The sequence below is a fragment of the Prinia subflava genome, chromosome 3 (genome assembly GCF_021018805.1).
Source record: "Prinia subflava isolate CZ2003 ecotype Zambia chromosome 3, Cam_Psub_1.2, whole genome shotgun sequence".
NCBI lineage: Eukaryota > Metazoa > Chordata > Aves > Passeriformes > Cisticolidae > Prinia > Prinia subflava.
In genome coordinates, this window is record NC_086249.1 from 93200876 (window position 1) to 93226676 (window position 25801).

General features: G+C 37.4%; 1 protein-coding gene across 5 annotated transcripts in view; it reads left to right on the top strand.

The window, feature by feature from the left end:
- Nucleotides 1-25801, top strand: part of CNKSR2 (connector enhancer of kinase suppressor of Ras 2) — a 206980-nt gene that overhangs the window by 49502 nt on the left and 131677 nt on the right. For all 5 annotated transcript variants that reach the window (XM_063392931.1, XM_063392932.1, XM_063392933.1 and 2 more), the window contains exons 4-5: nt 9895-9982; nt 24676-24717. In XM_063392931.1, coding sequence (XP_063249001.1) covers nt 9895-9982; nt 24676-24717 — 130 coding nt within the window. The remainder of the gene's footprint in view (nt 1-9894; nt 9983-24675; nt 24718-25801) is intronic.

The following is a 25801-nucleotide window of genomic DNA, read 5'->3' on the forward strand; positions in this document are numbered from 1 at the left end:
TTATTTCTGTTTAGAAATAATTTTGTTTAGTTTCTCATTGCAACTGTGGTCATGATTTAAGACTGTTCTTTACTAAGTCAAAGTTCTTTCTGGGTTTTGGCTGATTGTTTCATGGGTTTTAGAGTTCTTTTTAATAGTCTGTTATTTGAAAGTAAATTATATATATATAAACACATATTTAACACATTGAAGGAAAATAGATTTTTTCAAATTTCATATGAATTTAATAATTGAAGTTCAGGAAGAAGGTATTTATTAATGCTAGAAAACATCTGCATCTCAGGACTGATGTGTCACTGTAGTGCTGTGCACTGCATATACTTTTGCATTTAGCTGAAATGAAGTGACAGCTGATCAGACCCAAGAATTCCAAGAATTTAAAAATGAGGGTAATTATGGTGCTATCACGCTTTCAGCAATGCTGTCTTGAGTGTCCAAAGAGGGATTCAGATTTCTAGGAAAGTCCTTTTGAAGATCTTAACACCTGGTTCTAAGAAATGTTTTCTAAAATATTTTAAGAATTTTCTGATTTATGAGCATCTGGGTATTTTGGTAAAGTTCTTCTTTATTTGTGAAGACCCCAAATGGGATGAAGGTAGGCCAATAACTGCATTTTTCTTAGGAAGTGAGAACATCTGGAGATCAATATGATTCTGCTTCTTGTATAAGAAAGTATTGGGACCACTAGGGGGAGATAGAAAGATTTAAAAAATTGATTATTAAAAGTAAGGAACATGGATTTAATTTCATTCTGCACACCTGTTACTGTCAATTCTGGACCTCAAATCTTAGTTTTTTGGTTGTTTTCTAGTGCCAGTTCCATCTCTGGGTTGTGAGAGGGCAAACCATGATGATGAATGAAGTGTCTATGAGGGTTTTCCACCCCATTGTGCCAGCCCTGCTAGGCGGTCCCTATGCAGTGTTTTTTGGGGTCACATCTGGGAAAAGCAGCCAGCAGCAGCTCCAGCTTGCATAGACATGCAGTGGTGTGGGTTTTATACATAGGGAATGGTGATGACTCCATACAGGTTGTGCTTCACGTGTTACTGTAGTGAGTGTTCTGTTTGTGATGTTTCTGTGGGACACTTATGATCTTAAAGGACCTCGTTAGGCCTAGCACAGTTATCTAAAGGAGTGTGAGAGTTGTGATTTGCTGATTTCACTGTAGTCTCTCAGTGCTACTGTGCAGGGCTGGTCCAAGGACACTCTTTGTTCCAGGTCTTTGCCTGGAAGAGTCCTACTTTAAGATGTATGTCAGAAATTAGGTTTTACTGAAAATGAGGGTAGCTTTTATTGCCAGGCTTTAAAAGTCTTTTGGTTTAGTTTCATTTATGAGCTGGAAAACTTAATAGAGAATTCTGTTTTCAAAAGAAGTCTGATGATTTTGAGGAGCATGAAATAACTGCCCAATAACATGCTGTAAGGAAACTGTCATCACACTGCTAAGTTTAAGTCTAATTTTAACTTCCTGTTACTTTCTCAGCCTGCAAAATGTATCCTCTTTCAGGAGACTTCATAGCTTTTAAACATTTATTTTATTCTTTCTCTCTAATCTTAAAATCCTTCCAAGTGAATTTCTTGACAAGATTTGTACCTTCTTGAAAACTCGTGAGTCTTTTGTGAAAAGGTGATGTGTTTCTGCTTCATGCTTAACACAATTTAGACAGATGGAAACCCACACTTTAGGCTATAGCAACCAACTACTTACCTGATGTGCAAAGCAACTTGGCATTGACATATTTCCTGTGATACTTCTCAGGAATTACAGTCAATCAGGTCCTCTACATTTCCAGATAAATCACTGGCAATCTGTTAAGTCTTTACTCTTGTAATTCATGAAAGTTGTATTCTTTGGAATAGTAATATATGTCACCTTTCTTTTTTGTCCTTCTTCTCTGATGTGTCAGATTCATGGAAATTCTTCTGCCTTTTATAGTGCTGATTCACACCATCCTGATGAGGAATGTTTAAAAATGTGTAATTAAATTCGGATTACTTCTATAAATTCACTACTGTGGATTTGCACTATGAATGTGTTGCAGTTTTGTGGCATAAAGCTGTTTCCAGGCCCATAAAAGTATTTTTTTCTGTGCACTAGTATATCCAGTATCTGCACATTTAATTGGAATTGAAATGAGACATACTTATTTCTGTTAATTCCAGTTAAGGTTTCTTTCTTAGAGCACACAATCCACCTGAAAAACACTTTGTAAAATGTTGCTTTATGTGTGGATGTGTTGATTTTCACTGCCTCTGCAATTTCTGAATTACGTATACATTATTCATCCATGGCTTTTGTGATCTAAAAGCAACATGAATACTTTTAGGATTCTGGGAGCTGAAGCTCCTTTTTTCCATTTTTAACAAAATTTTGTTAGGGTTTTACCATGTTACTTTTATCTTCAGTGACACCAGTGAAAACTTCCCAGTTGTTGTCTAGAGGCAAGCTGGAAAGCAATATCATAGAGATCCCAGAAAATTTTTCTGAGCCCCAAGTTTGGAGCATTTACCAGTGCTTATAAGTAGCTTTCTCTCTGGTTAGGACACAGCCAGGTCTTTTACTGTACTCCCAGCTCATTCCTTTTCTACTGATTTGCTGATACCTATTGGCTGCAGTACTGAAATTGTGGTGACTCCTGAAAGAAGGGTGCTTAGATTCATCCAATACATTTTCTCCCAGGTCTTAGCAGACCACCTGAAAGGCAGAAAGAAGGTTGTATCTTCTTTGGAAGCTGGCACAACTTTGAGTGTTGCGTTTGTCTCCTAATGAGTCAGAAGCTGCTGCAGGGTGAAGACAGCCTTGAGAACAAAAGGATTTGGACCTCATTGTTCCTCTTCAAATCCCACTGTACATCATAGGTTTTTCTTTATGGGACAGCTGGATTTAACAGGTACAGCTCATTACTGTAGTCTTGATTGGGAAGAACTGTATTGCTCTTTGTGGAAGAGGAAGGATCCTTAGCAAACCTCAACTGAGGTGACATTTGATGGCAGCCTCATGAGCTCTGTCTCTTCCCATTTCTCTCCTTGCTCTGCCAGCATAAACTTCTAGTGATGTCATGTTCCATGTTGTTCCTGGTTTGATATGTTCTCTTCATTCACCTCCACCACATTTCAGTTGTTTTTGCCAACCAAAAAGCCTGGAAATCTGTATTTTTTGCAGATTGCACTAAGCAAGAAAAGAGTTTATAGTTGTGCTTCTGGGCTTCTTTATGTCTAGTCTAGTGTTTGGGCCATGTTATCTGAAGTAAGGACTCCTTATACCTTATATCTTATGCAGCATCATTAGAATATCTTCAATCTTAACAATAGGACTAATATCTGTATAAACTATAAATGTAGACTTCGAGAATATGAGTGAGGAAGGACTGGTTGTTTTTTAGGGCTTTACTTGAGTCCACATTAACGAGACACTAAGATAATGTGGTAGTTTTTTTCCTCTTAATCTAAGAAAATACAGTCAATTTCCCATGAGATAACTACTACAACATTTTGCGTCTGTTGTTGTGTCACAGATTTTAATGGTCGTGAATTAGGATTTGTCAAGCACCACTGGATTTTTTAGTGTACTGTTTGACTCAGCCATCTGTGTGGGCAGAGATTCAATATGTCTTTCACAGCAACTCTTCTGTAGCTCTTGTTTTTCACACTAGCACTATCCCCTTTTTGGAAATAAGAAACTTAAACTGCTGCTGCAGATTACACTGCAGTCTAAGTAGGAGGAACAAAGAGATTCTGTGAAGATAGATTTCTCTATTCAAGACTTTCAGTGCTGTGGCCAGAGAAAAGCTAGCAGGCTGACAAATGTGCATCAGTCTGATTAACTTACCACTGTTGTCTGGACACATGGTGCATGAACAAAATGAAAAAAAAAGGTGAAGAAAAATACTAACAGTAAATAGAAATTTGGGTTATATAAAATGTATGGTAAAATTGCTGACAGAAATAACAAAATGTAAAATTTCACAGTAAAAAGCCTTTTTGGCAAGTCTACGTCTGCTTTTAGGGTCATTCACAGAGTAGTGGGGTGTAATCCTATAACTTCTAAAACCTCAGGTGAGCAAATTATTTTGGTACAAGCATATATTACTACAATTCTGCAAAGCAGTTGTATCTGTACATAAATCCTATTAAATAAGGGTAAAATCTGTGCCTTAAGTTAAGATACTTGAATACTTCTGTGGCTGACAGCAGAACAGGATCTCCAAGCCTTACACCATGGGGTTTTTTTGGTGATGCTTTGATGTGTCAGAGAAATGCAGCCTGCAATGATGTAAATGCTCTTGGTTTATGGCTGAACAATTCTGGGTGTTCAGGTTTAGCACACCCTTTAAATCTGCATTGTATGAAAGCATTGTAGTAGGAGAATACATTCCCCACTCCAAAATGGATGTCCCTTTTTTCACCATGGTGACATATTCAATGCATACATTCTCTTCCATTGTAGGTAGAACGTGTTCAGCTGGGTTTCTTTGCCTCATTGTTTTTGGTGAATGAGCCCTTTTGATATTTATGGTGTGATTATTTTGTAGTTTTAAGTAGAGGTGTGTTATTTGTAACCCCTAACTTCTTGCTTACAAAGAAAGTGTTACTGGTTTAGAGTCTCTTTTATAAGAGACTTCATACAGTCCTGTTAGCTGTGCTTGGTTATTACTTGTTCTGACAGGGTAAATCTGCTTTACGCACAAGATGGTGGGAGGAAACAAATGAAAACCCAAGCAAAAAGAAACAAAAGACTTCAGTGATTCTGTACTCACCACACCAGTATTGCACTATCTGTCAACTGGGTTTTAGTCTTAAACCTTTGAATCTTGTTTCCTTTATGCATTTCCCTTTTTGCTGGTTTGAGTGGTATACCAAACCTGTCAGTAAGTGCTGCCTCAGAATGCTATGGTACTTAACTGTATTGTGCTCCTATTAAAGATTTAATAGAGCACTCATTTAAAGAATTCCTTTATTCAGTGGGAATTTTACTGCATTCTTCCCTGATTCTACATAAAGCAGTTCCATTAGATATACAAATGAAATGTTTCTTTCATGAAAGCCTAAAACTGTGAATCTTAGGCACAGTGTATGTACAATAGTATTGTGCATTCAGAATTTTATTTGACCTTAATATGTTGTTACTTTTGAAGACTGAGTTGTAGTACTGCTTTGGTTGCCTCTCTCTTTGGAAGATTTGGGACTATTATATTTAGTCAAAAGGCTGTGAGGATGTTTACCCTTGTTAGGATGCTAAAACAAGTATGATATTGGTTTTAAACTGCTCACAGTGTCTATTGTTATAAAATATCTCAGTACTACAACTAGTGGTGAAATATGATTAGGATTTGGTTTGGGTTATGCTTTTAGTAACAGCAGTCTGTATTTGTCCAGATTGCAGCTTTTTAAAGTGAAATTGTTATTTCTATGTGTTATTTTCCCTTAATGCTATATGAAGAAGACAGATGAGGAGGCTACAGCGTATGAGGACAAAAAAGTTGATAATGTAGAAATACTGAGGGTATGCAACTCCTTCAAAAATTTTTAATTGTTTTTTGAAGGATTTTTCTTCATGTGCAATCAGTAGTTGTGACTATTAATAGCTGTTGAATTGTATTATTTCTTAATTCTAGAATGGAATTAGCTGTGCTATGTTAATGTGGCTGGTTTTTCTACCAGTCCTTCAGGGTGGTTTCATTAATGAATGTTTGATAATATAATTTTTTTTCATTCTGAAAAATGCTGATACTACTAAAAATTTTAATTAGCTCTTAATTCATAAAAGTGTACACACATGCATGTGTGTTGAAGCCTACATTACATGTGTATAAACAAATTCACATTTCAGAGGTGTTAGATAATTTATGTCAAGCACTGGTTTAAAAAAGTGTGAAAAGAACCAGTAGCTTTTTCATGCCTTGTCAAGGAAAACCTTGAATCCTATAGATCAGGGCCTTGAAGCTGATTTACTTTAGTGTTGAAAAAAAAAAGAAAAAAAAGAAAAAAAAAAAAAAAAAAAAAAAAAAAAAAAAAAAAAAGCAATGTTTTTTCCCTGTGGACGAGATGGTTTGAAGCTCTTCATCTTGCCCTGGTGTCTCATAAGGTAAAGGTTCACAATGTGGATTTGAAAAAATGGAAAAATTTAGAGATTCCCACTTTTCCAGCTGTATTCATGATCACAAAATGTCTATGAACTTAATTATCCTTGAAACCTATTACCCACTCATTTGTGAAAGTGATTTGAAAATAACTAATGGCTTCAAATGTTGGAAAGGAGAAGGATGGAGAAAATGTGAGACTAAAGGCAAAAAACCCTGGATGTGTTTGCAAAAGCATTCACGTGATTGTGTAAATTTATTTTCCTTAAGACATCAGCTGTAGAAGGGTTAGACAAATAATGAAAGGGGGAAACCAGCAGAGGTTTGAAAGAGGAAATGAGTGGAAAAAAAGGGCATGTGATCAGGTCAGGTGGAGCTGCAAAGGTGTTTTCATGTGGGTGTTGCAAAGAAAATCACAATTTTGAAGGAAGAACAAGCAAATTACAAGAGAAACAGTAAAAAATGTTCCACAAAATGCAAATGTGTATTGGAAATGACTGTGAGAGGTGAGACAATGAGACACTGAGATCAATGTTACAGCAGGAAGTGGGGCAACATGTGGCCCCAGTCCAAGGCAGTTCTTTAGTTCTTGTTTAACTTTAAAAGCACCAGATTGGACAACACGTGTGTGGAAAGTAAGACTTTTTTTTCTCAGAGAATTTTCTTCACTGGAGCTGATGAGGTACCTCAGACCTGAAGGTCCAAGGGACTGTGAAAAATGTGGCTTTGAAAGAAAAGCATAGAAATTGAAAGGTGATAGAAATGGCTCCATGAAGCCAAGGATTTTTTTTTTTTTAAATAGAGAAAAGTTGTCTAATTAAACAGGGAATTTCTTATACTTGGTGCATGTCTTGAGGAGAAAAGTGTTTTAGCAGCCAAGTGAAGTTATGAAGGCTTTATTTACATTTATGCAAATTGATTCATCTATTCACAGTCAGTAATATTGTGCTGTATTAAAATTATAAACAATGGGTATATTACCAACGAAGAGATTTTTTGTCAGATTGGTATTTGTCTCATGTGAAATCCAGTCAGTGATCCTACAGTGAAGTTTCTGTTGCTATTTTGATTGAAACTGCTGGCATGTTGTTACACTAAGTCTTCCTGGACTTTGCCTGCTGAAGTTGAGGCTTGGGAAGGAATACCAAAATACATTTCCTTTGGAGGCAAATATTTAGAGAGGCCCTTACCTTTTATCCAGCTGCCTATGTAGTAGTGGCTGTGTAATTGTGCATGCAGACTGCCTCCAGAGATGTGGTGTGAACTGGGAAGGGGGAGGAAGGGGAATTGCAGTTCTCCTGGTCCAATTTGCAGCAATATCCCAGAAAGGCGTCTGCAGAAATTGATGCAAAGGAGTTGGTTTAAAAGCTACAGAGACCTGCAGAGGAGGCAACTGGAGGATCCCTTAGATTTCCTACAGGAGCAGGGTTCATATAAAACATGGACCTGTCTCCCTATCTTCCTAAGTTGTGAAGCACTTCTCAAAATCTTACATCTTAGCTGTTGATTTGTAGTAGTCTTCTGCCTCCTGCTGACACCCTTGCTGCCTACTTGATGTGCTGTTGCCAGTAAGCCTTCACTGTGATAACTTAAATGTAACTAAAATGAGTAATGTCTCAGTCCCTTGGCCTGTTCTTTGAAGTCAACAAAGTTTATTTGGGGTGTTTCTAATTATCTTCACTAAGAGTAATGATGGTAAAAAATACCATTATTTTCCTCATGAACCCTGGAACCAAACTGAATTATAAAAGTATGAGGGAAGATGATGCGGTATTAGAAGCCAAAGCCTACTGTGTGATTTTGTTTAGAGAAAAGCTGGAGGCTGTGAAATGTCAAATAGATTCCAGTTGTGTAATTTCAGGATCAAACTGTATTAACACCCATACTTAAAGTAAAATAATACCGTTTGCTGCTTTGATTCCATTCATCTTCAATAAAAGTAAGTTCCTAAATGAACATTACCTTTTTCAATCAAGGTTTCAGGGAGATTTCAGAAACTCAACAGTTACAATTATGGAAGGAAAAAAATCAGTGGTTTTGTATACCTTGACTAATGTACTTTTTTAAACACAATTATCACAGAATCACAGAATAGCCTGAGTTAAAAGGGACCCATCACGATCATGGAGTCCAAGTCCTGACCCTGCACAGCCTAGCCCAAGAATGACACCATGTGCCTGAAACCATTGTCCAAATACTTCTTGAACTAGTTATGGTTCATAACCAAGCAGTTCAATTACCTTTCATCCTTTAATATGTTCATATAAATATCTCCTAAACTTCAGCAACAATCTCTGGGTGTGCCTGTGGGTTGGCCTGATCTAGTGTGTACCTACTGTGTGGTTGTCATATGCTGCAGAAGACTTGGACTCTGAATTGGGAGTGTATGTCTGTGTCCAGTAACTTTCATAAAGCACCTTTTGGAACTTACCTTAGCTTCCAGTATCTGTACTTTCATTTTAAAAGAATGTACTGGTTTTCCCTGTGGAAAGTAAAGGCAGAAAGTGTATGTCATTGTGTGATGTATTATATAAAATGAAAGCTGCTAGACTTAATTATGCACCTCAGAGTTAATTCTGTCTTATGAACCATCAGGGCTGGATTGCAAGCCCTGGAGAACAAAGAGAGCCTGAGATGAAACCATCAGAGATAGATGAGTTCACATGGGGTTATTAATGGACAATTCCAAATCTGCCTGCACTAAAATTTCAGTAATTCTCTGTTTAGAATCACTGTAATTTAGAAAGCTGTTAGTACCAGTAGAACCAGAGTATTTACAGCTATCACTTGTACTTGCTTATAGCAAAGTTCTTTGTACTGGAAATGTCTTCAGGCTTCAATAAGGAAGGCATAATACCAAGTGGTGCTGTTAAACTCTTCAAGGTATGTGAAACTGTGTGTGACGGGATGAAAGAAGCCAGTTGGGGAAGGGATTAGTCACCTATCCTAGCTTAAAGACAACCACACTACCACCTGGATTTTCATTTGTTTTAAATGTTTGAAGCAGATATATTAGGGACAAATGCCATCTTTGTGATGCTAATAGTGCCCATAAAATCCTCGTTTGCAACACTGATAAAGTCAAGCTCTTGACTCCTCTTAGAGAAAGTAACAGTCCGGCTCAGTGTTTGACTGCTTCTTGAATAAAGAATATAGATCACGTATATGAGTTCATAGTTTGAGAGGCTTGTATTACACAAATCAGATGACTGCCAGCTTCACTAACCAAATCCATTTTAGCAGTGCCTCTAGAAAGCAAGCAAGCTTCCAGGTAGGCAAGCATTTTAGACATCCTAATGTGAAGCTTTTAAAATACAGGACACATGTAGGTAAGGTCTGTGAATGTGGGATTACACTGTTCATTTCACTAAGCAGTTCTGACTGTAGCATGTTGGATTGTGCTTCCAGCTTACGCTTTGCAGGCACTTCTCAGCATTGATGCATCTCTGGATTTAAATGCCGTTTCCCCCTCTAGATAAAGATTCTACTTATTCCGAGTTCCTCTACTACATTCCCTAGATTTTAGATAAAATCCCAAGCATCCCAGTGAATCGGCCAGAAGCTTCTCTGATCTCATTCACACACCATTCAGATCACAGGAGGAGGTAGTGCCTCTGGCTGTCTTTGTAAAGGTATTCCCAAACCAATGCAAAAGGCCAGCTGGGCTTATTCTGGGAGAGTAAAGGCAATCCAGAAGTAAACTGTTAGAAATAATGCTTTAATAAATAGAATTTCTGAAAGGGGAACTTAAAAACTGTAAATGGATATATACTAGTGCTATTCAACCTTTTTCTTTTTTTTCTTTTGTTTTTAGATCACCTTTTGCTGCTGTCACAGATTACTCAGTAACAAGAAATAATGTCATACAACTCTGTCTGGAACTAACAACAATAGTACAACAGGTATGAGACTGTCTGCTTAGCAGTTTACTTTCTCCTGAACTGTAAATGGCTGTTACCTTCTTCCTACAATTTTGTTTTACACTGTCATTGTATTCTATACATGTAGAGTATGTCCTATATCATTGTCCAACCAAAATAAAGGAATACTAGTATTTAATAAATGCTTTTTTAAAATTCTGTTTTCTGGTTTTATTGAATTGGTTTGTGTTGTGCTGTGTATATGGCTCTGCATATCTCAGCAGTAATATTCATGATGAGTTCTCTAGTATAATATAATCAGTGTAAAATGAGATCTCTCTTTGATAATTTACATATTTAATTTCTCATATTTTGTCTTCTAGTTTTAATTACCTGTCTGGTTCAAAATATCTGTATGTATTGGCCTTTAGTAATCCACTCTTTCATAAAGTTCATATTATCAAGACACCATGAGTTGACACACGTTGGGGAGGTTTAGAATATTTTGACTATGTTTTTGTACATCCTACCTTCAAGAAACCCAGTAGTTACTGAGAAGTGCTTGCTGAATGAACTTCACTGAGGAGTGCAAACCTGAGAACCTTCCCCACCCTTCTGTGTGTGGGTTAGATCTGTCTCTATGTTTGTCTGTTGTTCTGCTGAACTGTAAAGTCTCTTTGCTGCCAGGCACAAGTTTGGGGGATTGTTTGGATTTGAGAAGGTAAAGTGGAGAAAAAGTGAGCGAGTGGGCTGGGTAGGAGCAGTGAGGAGACTTTTTCTGGCTTTCACAAGCATCACTCCAAAATAAGAAAAACTAAACTTCTGACCCAGCTTTCCAGACTGGTCATTTTCCACAGTAGCTGTGCACCACTGTCTCTAGATAGTTTTCAGGTGAGGGAAAGAGCCACCTGATCAATTTGTATGTGTCCCCTATTAATGAGAAAATGGGTAAAGTAGCAACCACAGCAGTATTTCCCAGGAATTAGGTCAATATCAATTCACCTTACAAATCCATCTCTATCCCTGGTACTGCTAGTTCACCAGGTGTAGGTTGATATTTCTCTATGTATACTTTTCAGTGTGAATGAGAGTAAATGTTACTTTTTAATACCTTAGAACAGCATTTTTACCTTCTTTGAAAATGACATAATTCTGCAATCAGAAAACAGCTCATGAATACATACTTTGAAGTCAAAAGGAGCATGTATGTACGTAAATTTAAGCATGTACTGAAATTGAATTGAGCTGTATTCAGAAGAATAATAATGAAAAGTTCCATTAGTAGTCTCAAACACATGTGGTTTGAGCTCTACTTAAAACAAATGCATTCCAATGTAGTATTGCAAAATGTCTTAGCTGCTGGTTTTTGTATGCTCACTGAACACACTGAGAATCCTTATTGTGCTGTCTTATGGCTGTAAATTAAATCTTTTAATATCTCCTCATCAGGTATTTTTTCTATCTCAGAATCTTGTTTTCTTTTGTATGTAAAATACTTTATAGTACTTTACTAGCTTGTTTTTTTTTTGTGAAAAATCTACAGAAGGCAATATTGCAGTTTTTCTTTTTAACAGTAGTGAACAACTTTTTACAATGCTTAAAGGTTTTTAAAACATACAGTCTGTACATTTTTAATATCTTCGAACTTTTTAAAGACTTTTGTAAAATTTAAAAATAGAACTTCAGTAGTTGAATTCCACCAGGATTATTTTGCGTTGTTTAAGTCAATGTTACAGTCAGTGTTCAGATTTTTTAACCAAAACAAAAAAAATGATTCTTTAGTCAGATGAAGAATAAAAAGTGCTAAACTTAAGGTGGCTTGCCTGAATTATTTTGCACATTTTGAAGTTAATTCGAATACCAGGTTTCGTCATAGAATTAAATGATACTGGGTTGTGTCCCCCTCATTATCAGAGCTAAATGGATAATGGAACAAAATTACAGTGTTGCATCACTCTTACAAGGGTGAAGTCTAAGAAAAACTATTGAGTTTCTCTGTTTTAACCTATAAAAAATTAGAAAACTTGGAGTTAGAGACAGGTTTTGGAATAAAATGTGGGAAGACACATGCTTTGTTTTAACTATTAAGTTTTCTATGGGTGTTGCACATTGCCCAAGGCCTGACAGGCCAGTGTGGAGTGGATGTTTGCCAGTGAGAGCAGGTCCCTCACACCACTGCAAGTTATTACTGTAGGCTGCACTAATCATCCTGCTTCTATGCAGCTGCTTTATTTTGGCTGAGTTATTTTTGGCTTAGGTATGAGGCTATTATGATTTTTGCTACCATTTCCTTGCACTCTTTCTCTCCTGCACATATCTGCCCCTCTATAGGAATTGAAGGTTGAGCATTAGATTTAGATCAGATTTGTGTTGACAGAATTGTTCCAGGCACAAATGCATATCAGGGAGAACGTGAGAGAATGTCTAGATGGTGTTCATGAAAGTCTTGCTGTTGACTTATATAGTTGGGTTATTCAGCTTCAGATGGTGCCAAAAACTGGTCCTTTTGAGTGTGCTCATTTTGGTTTAGAAAGGTAGCAGTAGCTATACTGGTAAATTTAAGGAACAGAAAATTTCTTGCTTTCTTAGGCAATCTGTAGATAGCTTTTATTATCATTCTCAGTGCTCTTATTCCTCAGGAATTCATTAAAGTTTCACTTAAGAAGCTTTCTTCTTTAGAATTGAAACCCTGGAAATCTTGAGAATATCTGAAAAGTCGGATTTTATATTGACTTTGTAAGTTACCAGACAGTTAAAGAAAACTTTGCTGCTGTACACACTATTTCTTTTATTACTCCTGAATAGTCATCATTAGTAGCCCTCATCACATGTTTTTTTCCTTTCCTTAATCAGCTTTCACAATGATTTGTGGTGTTTATTTAGTTTTAAAACCACTGATGTTTATCTTGCAGCTTTAGTGTCTTGTGGGATTTACTCAGGAGTGTGCTCCAGTAGAAGCATAGCTGTAGGCCTGTAAATACTCCTTTAGAAAAGCTTCACTGCTTTTAATTCTCTGCCAAAAGTCCTCTTTGAAGAGCTGGGGTGGAAGCAATGCTGTGTGACCGGGGTGGAGATGGAGAGCAGTCACTTGGCTGACATGGATCTGGTTTGCGTTATTGTCACAGAGCACATTTCTGACATCAGCTGTCTCACACCAACTTTTGGAGGTGACCTTGTATTTTGGGTGGCACAGGGTGGGAACCTGGGGGATGCAATCTGGGACGTGGCAGCCAGGGTGGAAGATAGCAGAGGGAGACCAAGATAATGTTACACAAATGCACTGTCTGGATTTTATGGGCATCTGTGATTTTGAGCTAAAAGCTGTGCTATAGAGCACCCAGAAGTGCTCTGTGCACTGCTTCAGCTGAGAGCTTTGGAACTTTTTTCCCATTTAGAGACATTTGAGATAAAAAAAACCAAAGTGTCCACGTATCCCTTGCCCAGTGGACACACTCGCCATCCCAGGGGATATTTCTGTTGGGCTTTTAGCCATGGCTGTTTTTCACATAAAAGGCATAGAAAAGCATCACAAATTATTTCTTTGCCAATGCACTCTTTTTTGTGTTGTTGTGGGTTTTGTAATTAGACAGCTGTAAACTCAAAAGAGGAATGTTTCAAATGTTAAGTTTGACTGTGAAATATAAGTTCAGGCTTGTTTTCCAGTTAAAAGGATAAAATGGAAATTTACCTTCTTAGCTCCCCTGCTCTGACTCAGAATCCAAATGCAGTAATATAAAGTGGTTCTATTCATTTGTTAAGGACAATATCAAATTCATGAATGAAGAAGAAAGATTAATATCTTGAGTACCAGTCTTACAAATTATCTCTCGTATAATCTTTTCTTTCAAAATTGCTCACTTTTGTTTTTAAATCCTAATTATTACGGGCTTTAAGGACTCACTAAATATAGCTTAGAATTTTAAAATTTCAGGTTATACCAAATTGCTAATTACCTGAGGAATCTTTAGCTAATAAAATGGTTTTAATAGTTTAGTGGTGTGAAGCTTTGATTGGATCATCATTAAAGCTGCCACTAGATTGTAAGGATTTTCAAAGCAACACATTTGCTGGAGACCATTGCTTATTAAATTTTAAAGTGTTTTATTTGCATTTTTAGTATTATTCTTTCCATCCCAACTTTATTAGCAAATGCTTGCAGAAAAAACTTTGTTAACCTGCTGTGGTAATAATCCCTTCCTTCCCCCCCTTTTTAGATAAACATGCTTCATGATGAGGAGGCCAGATTCTAGAAGTTTTTTTATATATATGCATAGCACACTGTTTATACATAACTCCCCATTTTTGATAAGTGTTCAAATAAGGGATAAGTGTTCAAGTAGGTAGCTAGATAGATGTGGAGGAAAGTTATAACTAAATAGCTCCCCTTGAAAACAATTCACAGGCAGCATCTGCCTATATATGTGAAAGAGTCTTCATATGAGAGTGTTGCAACTTATTGTAAGTAATGCTGGCAGGAATTCAGACACACCTTGTATCCTTCAAGTGCTGCTCTTATGCAAGATTTTCTATTGCATAGGTTTCAAAGCAGCTCTCCACAGTGGTATATCAAAATACATATTGATCTGTGCAGCTGTTCTCCTGACTTTTTAGAAGTCAATGTGTAATGCCTGTAGAATGTATATATAGTCAAAAATAGAAACTAAAGGATTGTGGGAAGCACAAAACTATTGTTTGTTTACAAGAAGCTATATCAAAGTAGTTTCAATTTATGCTCTTTAGCTATGTTGTTCTCTTTTTTGTAGTAGAATGTCTTATTTCTCTTAAAGCACACTTCTATGGAAAATTTCAGATGTAATTTAATGTAATGTAAAAAGTGCCTAAGGTACTTAGCATTGATGCCTTTTTCTGATTCTGGTAGTTTGTTTCTGCTATTTGATTACACAGTTTTTTGGGTTTTTTTTTTCCTTGAAATGGCTTACCTGTGTATATATTCTCTTTTGATGTAAGTTTTGAAGTGCTTTTTGAAATGGAATTAGGCATGAAATAGATGAAAGATTAAAACATCAATAATAGTCTATTGGGATGAACCTCTACCAGAACTAATTTGATGACTCATTAGTTGTCATTGAGATAGATGCTGTAAAGAGGTATGGGGTTTTCTTCCTAAAGTTGTGTGCTGCTGTGTATGTCTGTGATGTGACATTTTCAAAGTAGCTTATGAAGCTGCCGCCCTGTAAAGGTGAATTTGTTTTCTTTTCCTTTCTCAGAGAAAGTAATTTCTTTTCCTATGGGATGGAAGGAAAATGAAACAAAACCAAAAGCCACCAAAATACTCAGTGTTGCTTAGTATGTAAAAGACTTAGTGACCAGAAAGCAAAAATGAGTTGATATTGGCTTGTTTTGTTATTTTCAGGCTCGTTTTTGCTTGCTTTTCTTCCAGATTAATGATTAACAGTCCCTGAACATGGGGGGAAAGGGAAGCACAAAGCAGAATAATTTTTGAAAAAAGGGTAGTCTTTTTTACAGGGCATGTGTTCGAAGACAAATGCAGCTGTTAATTTTTTCCAAGAAATGGGGTTTGTGTCAAGGTGATAGTGAAGGAGTCAGGGACTGTGGAACCCACTCATGAAATCACATACAGAAAGTAGCAGAAAGTTGGTGAAAACTGAGATAAAGTGTAGACAGGAGAGAAAATATGGTTTATATCTCATGTTTCCTTTAAACAAAAGCTTTTTTTATTAGACTTATGTGGGCACTGTGTCTGTGCACACTGAGTGACATCAGTTTCCATCTGAAGAGGGGCACACAGAGGATGTGTCATGCTTACTGTGTAATTCTTCATAAATGGTAAATTTCATGATTAATGATGATGTATTGTGTTGGTGATATCAGTAGATGTGAAGCCTGAGACTCTGCATTTCTTCCACTTTGGAAGCTGCCCTTCCTTCCCAGAGGCAGGGCAGTCTCTGTAACCGGGTACAGTGAGGCAGGATTCCAGTGAGTTCCAGAAACCATGTGTTACTAAGTAGCTAGTAAAAACCTTAAGCATAAATCAGTGTAGTGTCTGTCTTTATTTCAGGAATGTGTGTGTGTTTGTTTGCTTAAATCCATTACAAATACATACATTTTAGATGATCTGATACGAAACATTGAAGTTGTAGTTGAGCCTGGAATGCCGTCTGCCTAAATTTTATTACATTTTCCAGTTCAATTAATTTGATATTTCTGTTGGCAAAATAAACACCTAGGCAGATGTAAAACATGAAATATTTTGCTACAAGAGTTATTTACCATGACAGTATCAGAAGAAAAGCAGAACTGAAAAATTAAGAAGTTATTTACCTCTAAATTGTCTTGGAAGTGACACTGAAAACTTAAGTACTGCACAATAGCTTGTGCTACAAGCTCTATTTTGCATGCCAGTAATAAAATAGTTTTGAATGCATGAGGCTTATTTAGAGGTATGGAGAGTGTTTTGACTTTTTTTTCCTTCGGATGGACAATTTTTTCATCAATTCCAATCTCTGAGCTGTTGATGGTTTCAGTGGATTTTTTTTTTGCCTGCTGAGAATGTCACCAAGTAGAGAAATTGTCTGAGCAGCTGAAATTTGACTTAGGCCATGCAAGCACTTGGATTCTGCAGGATATATGAGCAAGTATTAATGATTTTAGTTGGTGGTGAAGTACTGGCTGTGGTTTCTGACCGAATGGTGCACTGCTTCATTTTAGAGACAAGGCAGAGGTGTAACTCTCTACATGCAAAGTAAGAATTAGTATGTGACCAGATCCCTAAGGAAAGCAACGTGATGTCTTTTACAGAAGGGAGAAATAATTGGAAATGGAAAATTACTTCAGAAAGATAGAATAAAAGAGCTTAGTGTACCCATTGCATCTCTTAATCCAGCAGGCAATTTTTCCCAGTAGTTGCATGGTCTGTGGGTGATTTATGTAAGTTGTATTAAATTTCTACATTAAGTATTCTGTTACTATGGTGATAGGTGCCACTCCACACAGACTGTTTAAATAAAATTAAAGCAATTCTTTGTACTCAGTAAGCTGGGTAATTGCTATTAGTTTGTACACAAGGGTTATGAACTTAGAGTACTGCAGGTTTATTGCGTTTTCAGGGAAATGCTCTAGACTTCTAAAATGTGTGTAGATAGCATAAGAAATGTCCTTTTTTGTAGTATCTTGCATTGTGTTTTCCAAACAGAGATTTTTTTCCTTCTCCTCTTTCTATGATGCCTGCTCACCATTCTGCTGTCTCCCACCTCTCTCAGTTCTTATGCACGTTTCCAGTGGGGGAGGACAGAGGGGATTCTGCAGGTTCAAATGAGTTCTGGCTTAAGTGTGGAGGGGAAGGGAATTAATTACAATAGAATGAGGATGCTGTAGACCCAGTGGCAAGAAACTGCAAGAATTGAATAGCTGTAGCATAAGTGAGAAGGCAAGCAAATATTTCTGAACGGCAGTGGGAATAAAATCGACAGGATTTGTGTGGGAAGCGAAGAGGAGTTGAAAATGGCACCCAGGTTGTGAGCTTGTGGGACATAAGGTGGTGGAGCTGTTGACAGAGATGGGGAAAGAAAGGGGGAACAGGGAGTGTTGAAGAAGAAACGTGATTTCAGCTCTTCAGCATCCTGTGTTAGGGCTGGTGGCAAATATCCAGAAGGAGATTCTGAGCTGCGAATGTGAACAGAAGGGCTGAGAGATCTGTGACTCATCCGCACAGAGATGATAATTAAAGCAGCATGATTTTAGGAGGCTGCTGAGCAATAGGGAGGGGGTTGCAGAAAGGGGAGAGTTGAGGATAGAGCTCCCTGGGACTGTCACAGTTGAAACAGCCATAATTGAAGACTTTTTAAGCAGACCAGTGGAAAGAAAGTCATGGAAGTAGCATATTTTGGGATGGTTACTTAGAAATACAGTGTAGATTTTAACAGTGTATGTGTAATTTAAAAAATTAATTTTGTGTGGCAGCAGCCAAGGGTTACCTGTGCAAGCACTGGGTGTTGTATAGCTTAGAGGAGCTTGCTATTGCATTTTAGTTAGGTAAGAGACAGAAGAAAGGTGTTTCCTTTCCCCCTCTCTCTGTTCCAAACATTTGTAATTTTCAGTCTTCCCAAGGCCCATACCTTTTGTATTGAATGACCTGCCAGACCTCTTAAAATATAAGATGTGGTAAAGCACATCAGGAAACTGCTGACTGTGTCATGCTCTTATTCCCTAGCATGTTGCCAGAGGACAATGTTACCTGCTTACCAGCTTCTGTAGCTTTTGGGGCATTTAATTTTTTTTGTTGCTTGTCCTTTTAGAGGGGCGTTGGAGGAGGGGGTTGAACAGAGCTGTATATCTGCCAGTTTGTATTCTATTATTCCAGTAATTACCCAGACATACCTATAAATCACAGTCTAAACAGGGTTCCATAATATCCATCAGTTTTCTAATCATCACGCTCTGCAGAACACAACATTTTGTCATAGCCAACCATATCCTGGGCTGCTTCAAAAGCAGGTCGAGGGAGATGATTCCTGTTCTTGTGAGACCCCCACCTGCAGTGCTACATCCAGCTCTGGGCCCCCAGGTAAGAAGGATGTGGATCTGTTGGAAGGATTCCGGAAGATGTTACAAAGATGATCAGAGGGCTGGAATGCCTCTACTGTGAAGACAGGCCATGTGAGTTGGGGTGGTTCAGCCTGGAGAAGAGAATGGTCCAGGGAGACCTTATAGCGCCTTCCAGTGCCTAAAGGGGGCTACAAAAGAGCTGGAGAGGGACTTTGCACAAGGACATGTAGAGACAGGACAAGGGGGAATGGCTTTAAACTGAAAGAGGGCAGTTTTAGATTAGATATTGAGAAGAAATGCTTTAGTGTGGGGGTGGTGAGGCCCTGGCACAGGTTGTCCAGAGGAGTTATGGATGCCCCATCCCTGGCAGTGTTCAAGTCCAGGCTGAATGGGGCCCTAAGCAGCCTGGTCTAGTGGGTGCCATCCCTGCTCATGGCAGTGGTAGAGGGTCTAGATGATCTTTAAAGTCCCTTCCAGCCCAAACCGTTCTAGGATATCATTCAAATCTGTTTCAAAGCTGTCGTTGTTTATTACTGCCATCAGCTGTATTCGATATATTTTCCATGTATTTTCTAATTAGTGAAAGGCTAAATGAACTCAACCTGTCTTACCCTTGTATCTGTTTGGAAGCTATGTACCAGTGTCTTTGTGAAAAGTGATAAAGGATGATAACAAAAGTACACCAAAGGTTATAAAACTTTTACCACCTTCATGTGTTGGCCAAGCTTTAGACTTTTTTGTCATTATTGTTGAGAAGTTCTGTGAGAACCTTTGGTGATGACTCCAGCAAGCCTGTCTTGTGGCTCGTTTGCTATAGCTGAGATGAGCAGAATTCAAACCTAATGAGCCCTTCAAGAGCCAATGACATAAATTCCCCATACCTAGTGACACTTGGCACCTTGAAGCCAAACAAATTATTTTGCAGTACTGAGACTGAAGGGGCTGGAAGTTATGATCTGGGCATTCTCAAGTTAATTATTTTTTATTGTTGCTAAGTAGCAAGACCGACAGATCATCCATTTGACTTACACTGCTATTAAAATATTAAGTTACAGTTTTAATCAATTTGAGAAGCAAAGGGATTTAAAGGATGGTTTGGCTTAATTCCATCCAGTGGCTACATTGCTCAAGAGAGTTTTATGCTGAAGGTTTGGCAATTCATGAGAGTCTGAACCTTCTTTTAAACAATAATGTAATTCATTATTTTTGTTACAAATAGAAAACTGGAGTCACATAGCTTAGAATATTTTACATGACTTGAAAAACAATGGTAACAATAATTTCATCAGATGTGTTTTTAAGCAGTATGTAAAATATAGTTTGTGCCCTCTCTAAACTAGACATGGAAGATGAGGGGGATTTCCTATGTATTTTCTAGGTAATTTTACTCCCATTTTTAAAATGGTGTTCCTAACACATTTACCTACATTTTTATCTGCAACATACTGGAAAAAACAGTGCAAAATTCACTAGTGTAGACATGTATATTGGCTTCCTGTAAATTCAGTTGGGCTACAGAGAAAAATAAATAAAGAAATAGGTGAAGAAGCTCCACCACAAACATCATAATTGCTACCCAGAGAATTAATGATTTCATGGCAAGCTCTTGCTCTTCATAAGTTGCTCCAGTTGAATTGATCTCACAGCCTGCTTTTTTAGACAATGCTACTGTCATAGGAATTTACAAAGGACATTTGGGTTAATATGTTACCTGATAATTGTGACATTTGGGTTTGTTCCTGGAAATCATGTAGTCTGCTTCTATATCAGTTCTGCCTAGGAATTTGCCTTGCCTTATAGGAAAAAATAAATTAGGATGACTACATATACATGAGCAACCAAGGCATTCTGCTGAACAAGAAAAGACAGTGAAAGGAGTCCATGCCATCTCTTGGATACTCTGATCTAAGGATTACTAGAAATGCTGAAATGTTGGTGAAAGATTTAATGCATATATTTCTGCATTTATCCCTTTTTGTATCCATTAACTATTTCTATGTATATATTTCATTTTCTGAACTAGCATAATTTTCTTGTGAAGTAAAGTTCTGGAGCTGACAGGAACTTAAGACTGCCAAGAAGAGTGCAGTGCATCAGCTGCCTGGAATACATGACAAAACCATGAATAATAATAATATCTGTAGTAGTGGTAATAATGATAGAAAGTTTTAAGATTATAGCCTGCAAGTATCCTGAGAGAAGTGCTTGACAGGTAATTGCAATAAGTAATTTGACAGGTTGCCAACTTGGACTTGTAAACCAGATCATATAGATGCAAAAATAGAAATGTTTTCTGCAAAATATTTATGCCACACTTATAGAACTTAAGAACTGCATGAATGTTTTTTATCTGTGGGACATGGGAGCAGTAGGATGAGTTGGCAAATTGTCTGTATCTCAGTTCTTCACATTTTGAGTTCAGTTGAGATGTAATCAATGTGGGTGCAAAGAAAACAAAGAACAAGAAAGGTACTAGTGTAATTAGCTGATCCCATTTCCCACTTCTATGAGATATTAAGACAGTTGTTTAAAAAGAAGGTGGTAATACTGAGGATAGAAGGAAAAAAGAAAAAGGGAATAAAGCATCAGAAGCACTGCTTTTAAAAACAAAATAATTCCCCAGATGTTTGTATTTTGTGTATGCTGTCTCATGTCTGATTTGTTCCAGCAATTTCTGGGGTAGGATTGGTGAGACGTGTACATTTTGCTGTATTGTCACCAGTCAGTGCTGTCTGATTCAGTGGGTTTAATTTAAATGTCCTTAGCTATTATTCCTTATGACATTATGGTAGGATCTGTGCAGACACAACTTAAAACTTTTTTTTTTTTAGAGATGTGAAGTTTTGGTTATGAAGGCCAGAATTCTGGAAAAAACAAGCAATGCCTCTTAGTTACAGTGTAGTGTAGGTCTTGCTAGTCTTAAGATTAGATTTTGAAATTATACTGGGATTGAAAATGCAGAACCTCTCCTTGATTTGTGTGGTTTGATCTTGCTGCTTTTCCTCCCTTATTTTTTTTTTTTTCCTTCCAGTTTTGGAGCTCTTATTTCTCTTTTTTTTTTTAGGATTTTGTCCTAGCTCCAGCTGGATGACAAAGGTTCCTTTTTGCCGTTTGTATGCACGAGTCAGAGCTGGAAAGAGTGACCATGAAAATGTGACATTAGTCATAAAGTTGTTCCATCATATTTCCTTTTTATTTCTCTCCTTTTTCTTCTGGATGATATTCTGCCATTTTTCTCCCTTAGACTACTAATGGCCAGTATTTGACCACATCTTCAGGAAGTGTAAATTAACAGAACATTTTTTTTTCTCTATTAACAATGTGTGTCATTAAGGTTTTAGAAAATAATCCAAAATTGGAAGATAAACTTACTGAAGAAGATAAACAAGCTGAAGTTCTGATTGGTTGGTTAGATCATCACATACCCTAGCTGTACTTACAGTATGCAGTGAATATATAAGCAAAGTTCAGAGAACAAACAGGTAGAAGTAATACATCTCCTCCTTGCTGTAACTGTGCCTTTCAGTTCAGGGATAATCACAGTATTGGTTTAACTAAGTGAATAGCAAATTTTTAGCTTGTGTAGGAGTAAAGCTTGGTTGCAGATTTGTGTGTGTGTTCTTGCTTTTCTAAAGTAGAAAAAAGTTGATGTTAAACTTGCATATGATCTGTTTCTTACCTTAATTGCAATGTTTTGATACCCTAGTTAAACAGATATTAAAGAAAATCTTTCAGGAGTAAGATATAGGCTTGTATGGAAGAAAAAGCCATTCTCCAGGTGTGGGTGGTATGCTACTAAGAATAAAAATTTATTTCTAATTGCACAGTTAGAGACTTTTTTTATAGTTCTCAAGTGCTTTAAGCTCTTTTAGGTGAAATGAAATGGGGATGAAAAAGCAATAACTGTGAATGGTAAAGGCCCCCAGTAAAAAGCAGTCAGCCTACCATTCCACCCCAGGGGGGTTTGGGGAGGGTGGGCACAGCTATATTCAGCCCTCGCTTAAAGATAAAGCACAAGGCAGCAAAGGGGAAATAAACCATTCCCCGTGAGGGAAAGTGGCCTGTGGCTGTTGCTCCTGGGCTCGTTCAGCAGCAGACTCAGCCCTCATCTCCAGGGGTGGCTGCAGGAAGTGGAAACAAGCTGCAGGGATCAGCTTGCTGACCTTTTCCTAGGGTTTTTTGAATCCTAGACTTCAGGGCTGCTCTGGGGTTTGCCGTCATGGTTCTTGACATTCCTGCACATTTCCCAGAGTTCATGCTTGAATTGTGTTTAGTTGGATGTCATTTGTGTATGGAAGAAGTGTATTTTGGAATCGGTTTTTGTATTTAGGCATTGTATTTGCTATCCACTAGTCTTTCTGTCTTTTATGGTTTACTGAATTGTTAATTTTTCTCTTGCCTGAATGTGAAGATGTAGTATCAATGATCTGCTGTTGCTATGTGATGAACTTGTTTAACAGTTCCTCCACCTGAATTTGTAGGGAATTGTGTGTTGAGGAGGGAAATTCAGGGTGAATCTATTCATAGTTTGGATGCCTGAGAAGTTTTCCACTTGTTTGACTATTTTTTGTGGATTCAGAATATTTTGATTTTTCACATATAATCTTGGTTTGTCAGAAAAAAAAAGCATATTTCTTTAGCTTCCTTAATGATCATGAGGAGTTTCAATTCATGGACTTAGCAGTATTTCTCTATTATTCACTGCTTTCTTGATTGTAATAAACCCCTACAGCATCTGAGAGTGCAGAATCCTTCTTCCCTTAGTAGTGAGACTTCTCAAACAGTATCCTCTTTAAACTGAGTGTTTAAACTTATAGTAAACTCTTCCTATTACCAATGAAATTATTATGTCTGCTTAAAACCACTTTTTTCCTTTAATATAAATGTTGCAATCTCTTCCTGCTATTTTTGCAAAATGATTCATAAGTAACCATGCAGAAAATAGATGTATCCAGATTGAAAATGTTACATGCCCTCCCACATACAACAATGAAATGTGTGTTTTGCTACTAAGATTGCAAATACTTCATTGATGTCTGCATATAATTAAATGTGTTAGATTTGCTTTCCGGCTATACTTACTGGCAAATGTTTCCTGAATGCCAGCAGCTGTTATTAGGAAAATGCTCCCCGATCAACCTGCTGCTTCTGCATAGGTGCCTTTATATAAAGCTTAAGAACACATTGGCTTTTCTTGCCTGAGTAACAATTGAAGTGTTTAATGGATTTTTTTGTGTGTTTTTTGTTTGTGAGGGGTTTTTTGTTTGTTTTTGTGTTTTTGTGGGTTTTTTTGTGAAACAGTTGCATATAAAAAAGTTGGTTTTCTAGCAGGATGAATTGATTTTAAAATGAGACTTGAAATATGAAAACTTAGTCACGTTTTTCATGTGGTTTGATAGGATATAAAGCATCTGTTCTAAACACAGCTTGCACTTGTTACTACAAAGTTACAGCACCTGAATGAACTTAAGAGTGGTTCTTTCACCAATATTGGTTGTTTTCCACGTGCTCTCTACCTTGGTATTTCCATTTCCTTATAGCCACTGAGATTCTGGCCTGTCACTTTTGCACTCCCAGGCTCCCACCTGTTGATCTTTCTTGTGGCAGCTCTCAGATGCTGCACGAGGACACGAGAACGCACGCTCAGTCCCAGCGGGGTGTGTGCGCCTCAGCGTTCCTGTGGGCTGTGTGTGCCGTGTTTCTCCTCTCTCCTTTCAGGGTGTGTTATGAACTATCAACTCCTCTTCCCTCTCCACAAAGGTTTACCTTCCTTTCTTCAGAGTGTGCAAAAATACCAGTCCAGCTCAGCAAGAATTGCTCATCTCAGTCACTTAAGCCTGTTGCTGGTGTCTGTTTTCCAGTATTGCCATTAGGAGCAGACCATTTTTGTACATGTCCAGGGATGGCTGGTGGAAGGCACTTGTGTGGTAGGCATGTGACTAACATGCCAAAAGCATGTAAAGTGGAGAGAGGGTTGTCTCTCTCAAGGAAAGAAGCAACTAGAACTAGTGAATAGATGCAAACATCTGCCAGTATTTCCTGTCCTTTCAGTAGTGGCTTCACACTTTCTTTCCATTCTGTCTAAGTCTTCGAAATATTTTGTTTCATCCTAGAGACTTTTCAACTCAGTTGAATTATTTTAAGGATAAGTCAAGGAAGGGTAAATGATTGGACCAATTTAACCTGCTTTTTCTGCTTTACTTTTTCAGGATTGCACAGTATATGAAACAGAGAACAAAATCCTTCATGTGGTGAGTACTATTTGGATTTCTGATAACAAAGTTGTGCAGCCCACATAGAATTTTTGAGATGTGTGTTTTGTACTTTTTGTATGCAGTGCGAGTTTGATAACTAAATACACTGGGTATGACTGAGTGAATTTATGGAACTACTTGTGAGAAGGTCAAGAGCTTTGAAGGGGTTTGTGTTTGTCTGGCTCAAGCCCATCTGTTATTTGTAAACCATGATTACAAGAGTGATGTTTTAAAAAGGCAGTTTTTTGAGAGAGAGATGGTTGCTAGGCTTCTGTGAAATCATTTATGTTTGTGATAGTGATAGAGCTTAATTTATACAGCTTTATTCCTTATAGGAGCCTGGGGATAGCCTAATGATAGGAAAATTAATGCAGTGGTTCCTTTTGAATTCTCAGTGTAAATACAATAGTCTCTTTTGAGAATCTTTAGTGCTATTTGTGGTAAATAAAACAGATGAAAATTATCAGGGCATCAGAAATCATGACGAGTTTGAAAGGCTGGTGCATAGAGAGTCAAAAGCTTGAGTAAACCTTGTCTGAGAACTGCACCCAAATTTTAGGTATTAAATTGTGTTTCATGTTGTGGCTGAGCTTTAGTGAGTATTAAGTTAACCCACAGCTTGTTTCTAAAACTTAGAAGTGAAGATAATCTTTTTAAGAGTGATTAATGAATTAGTTTAATTTATTTAATGTTCAGGTAGGTTTTGATATCTTACTGTTCTTATTACCAGAGCTTAAGCCAGAAAATACTGCATTTCTTTAGGTGAGCTTCCCAGTAAAGGTTAAAGTACGTCTGTATGTTATTTGTTTTATTCATAGTGTACCCATATGAAATGCTTGGCAAGCTGAATTCTGTAAGCTTTTGATACTTTGGTTTAACAGTGATGTGCAATAAAAAGTCTCCCTATATTTTTAAGTTTTACTGACATTTTTTCAGGTGTAAGACACAAAGAATTAGCAAATTTATTGAGGCTAAAATCGTCACATCTTCTAGGTCAACCTCTGCAAGTATTTAAGTAATAAAGTCTTTTATTACATAATCTTGGCAAAAGTTGAGGTGCTGTGAGTTTGAAATCTGTATA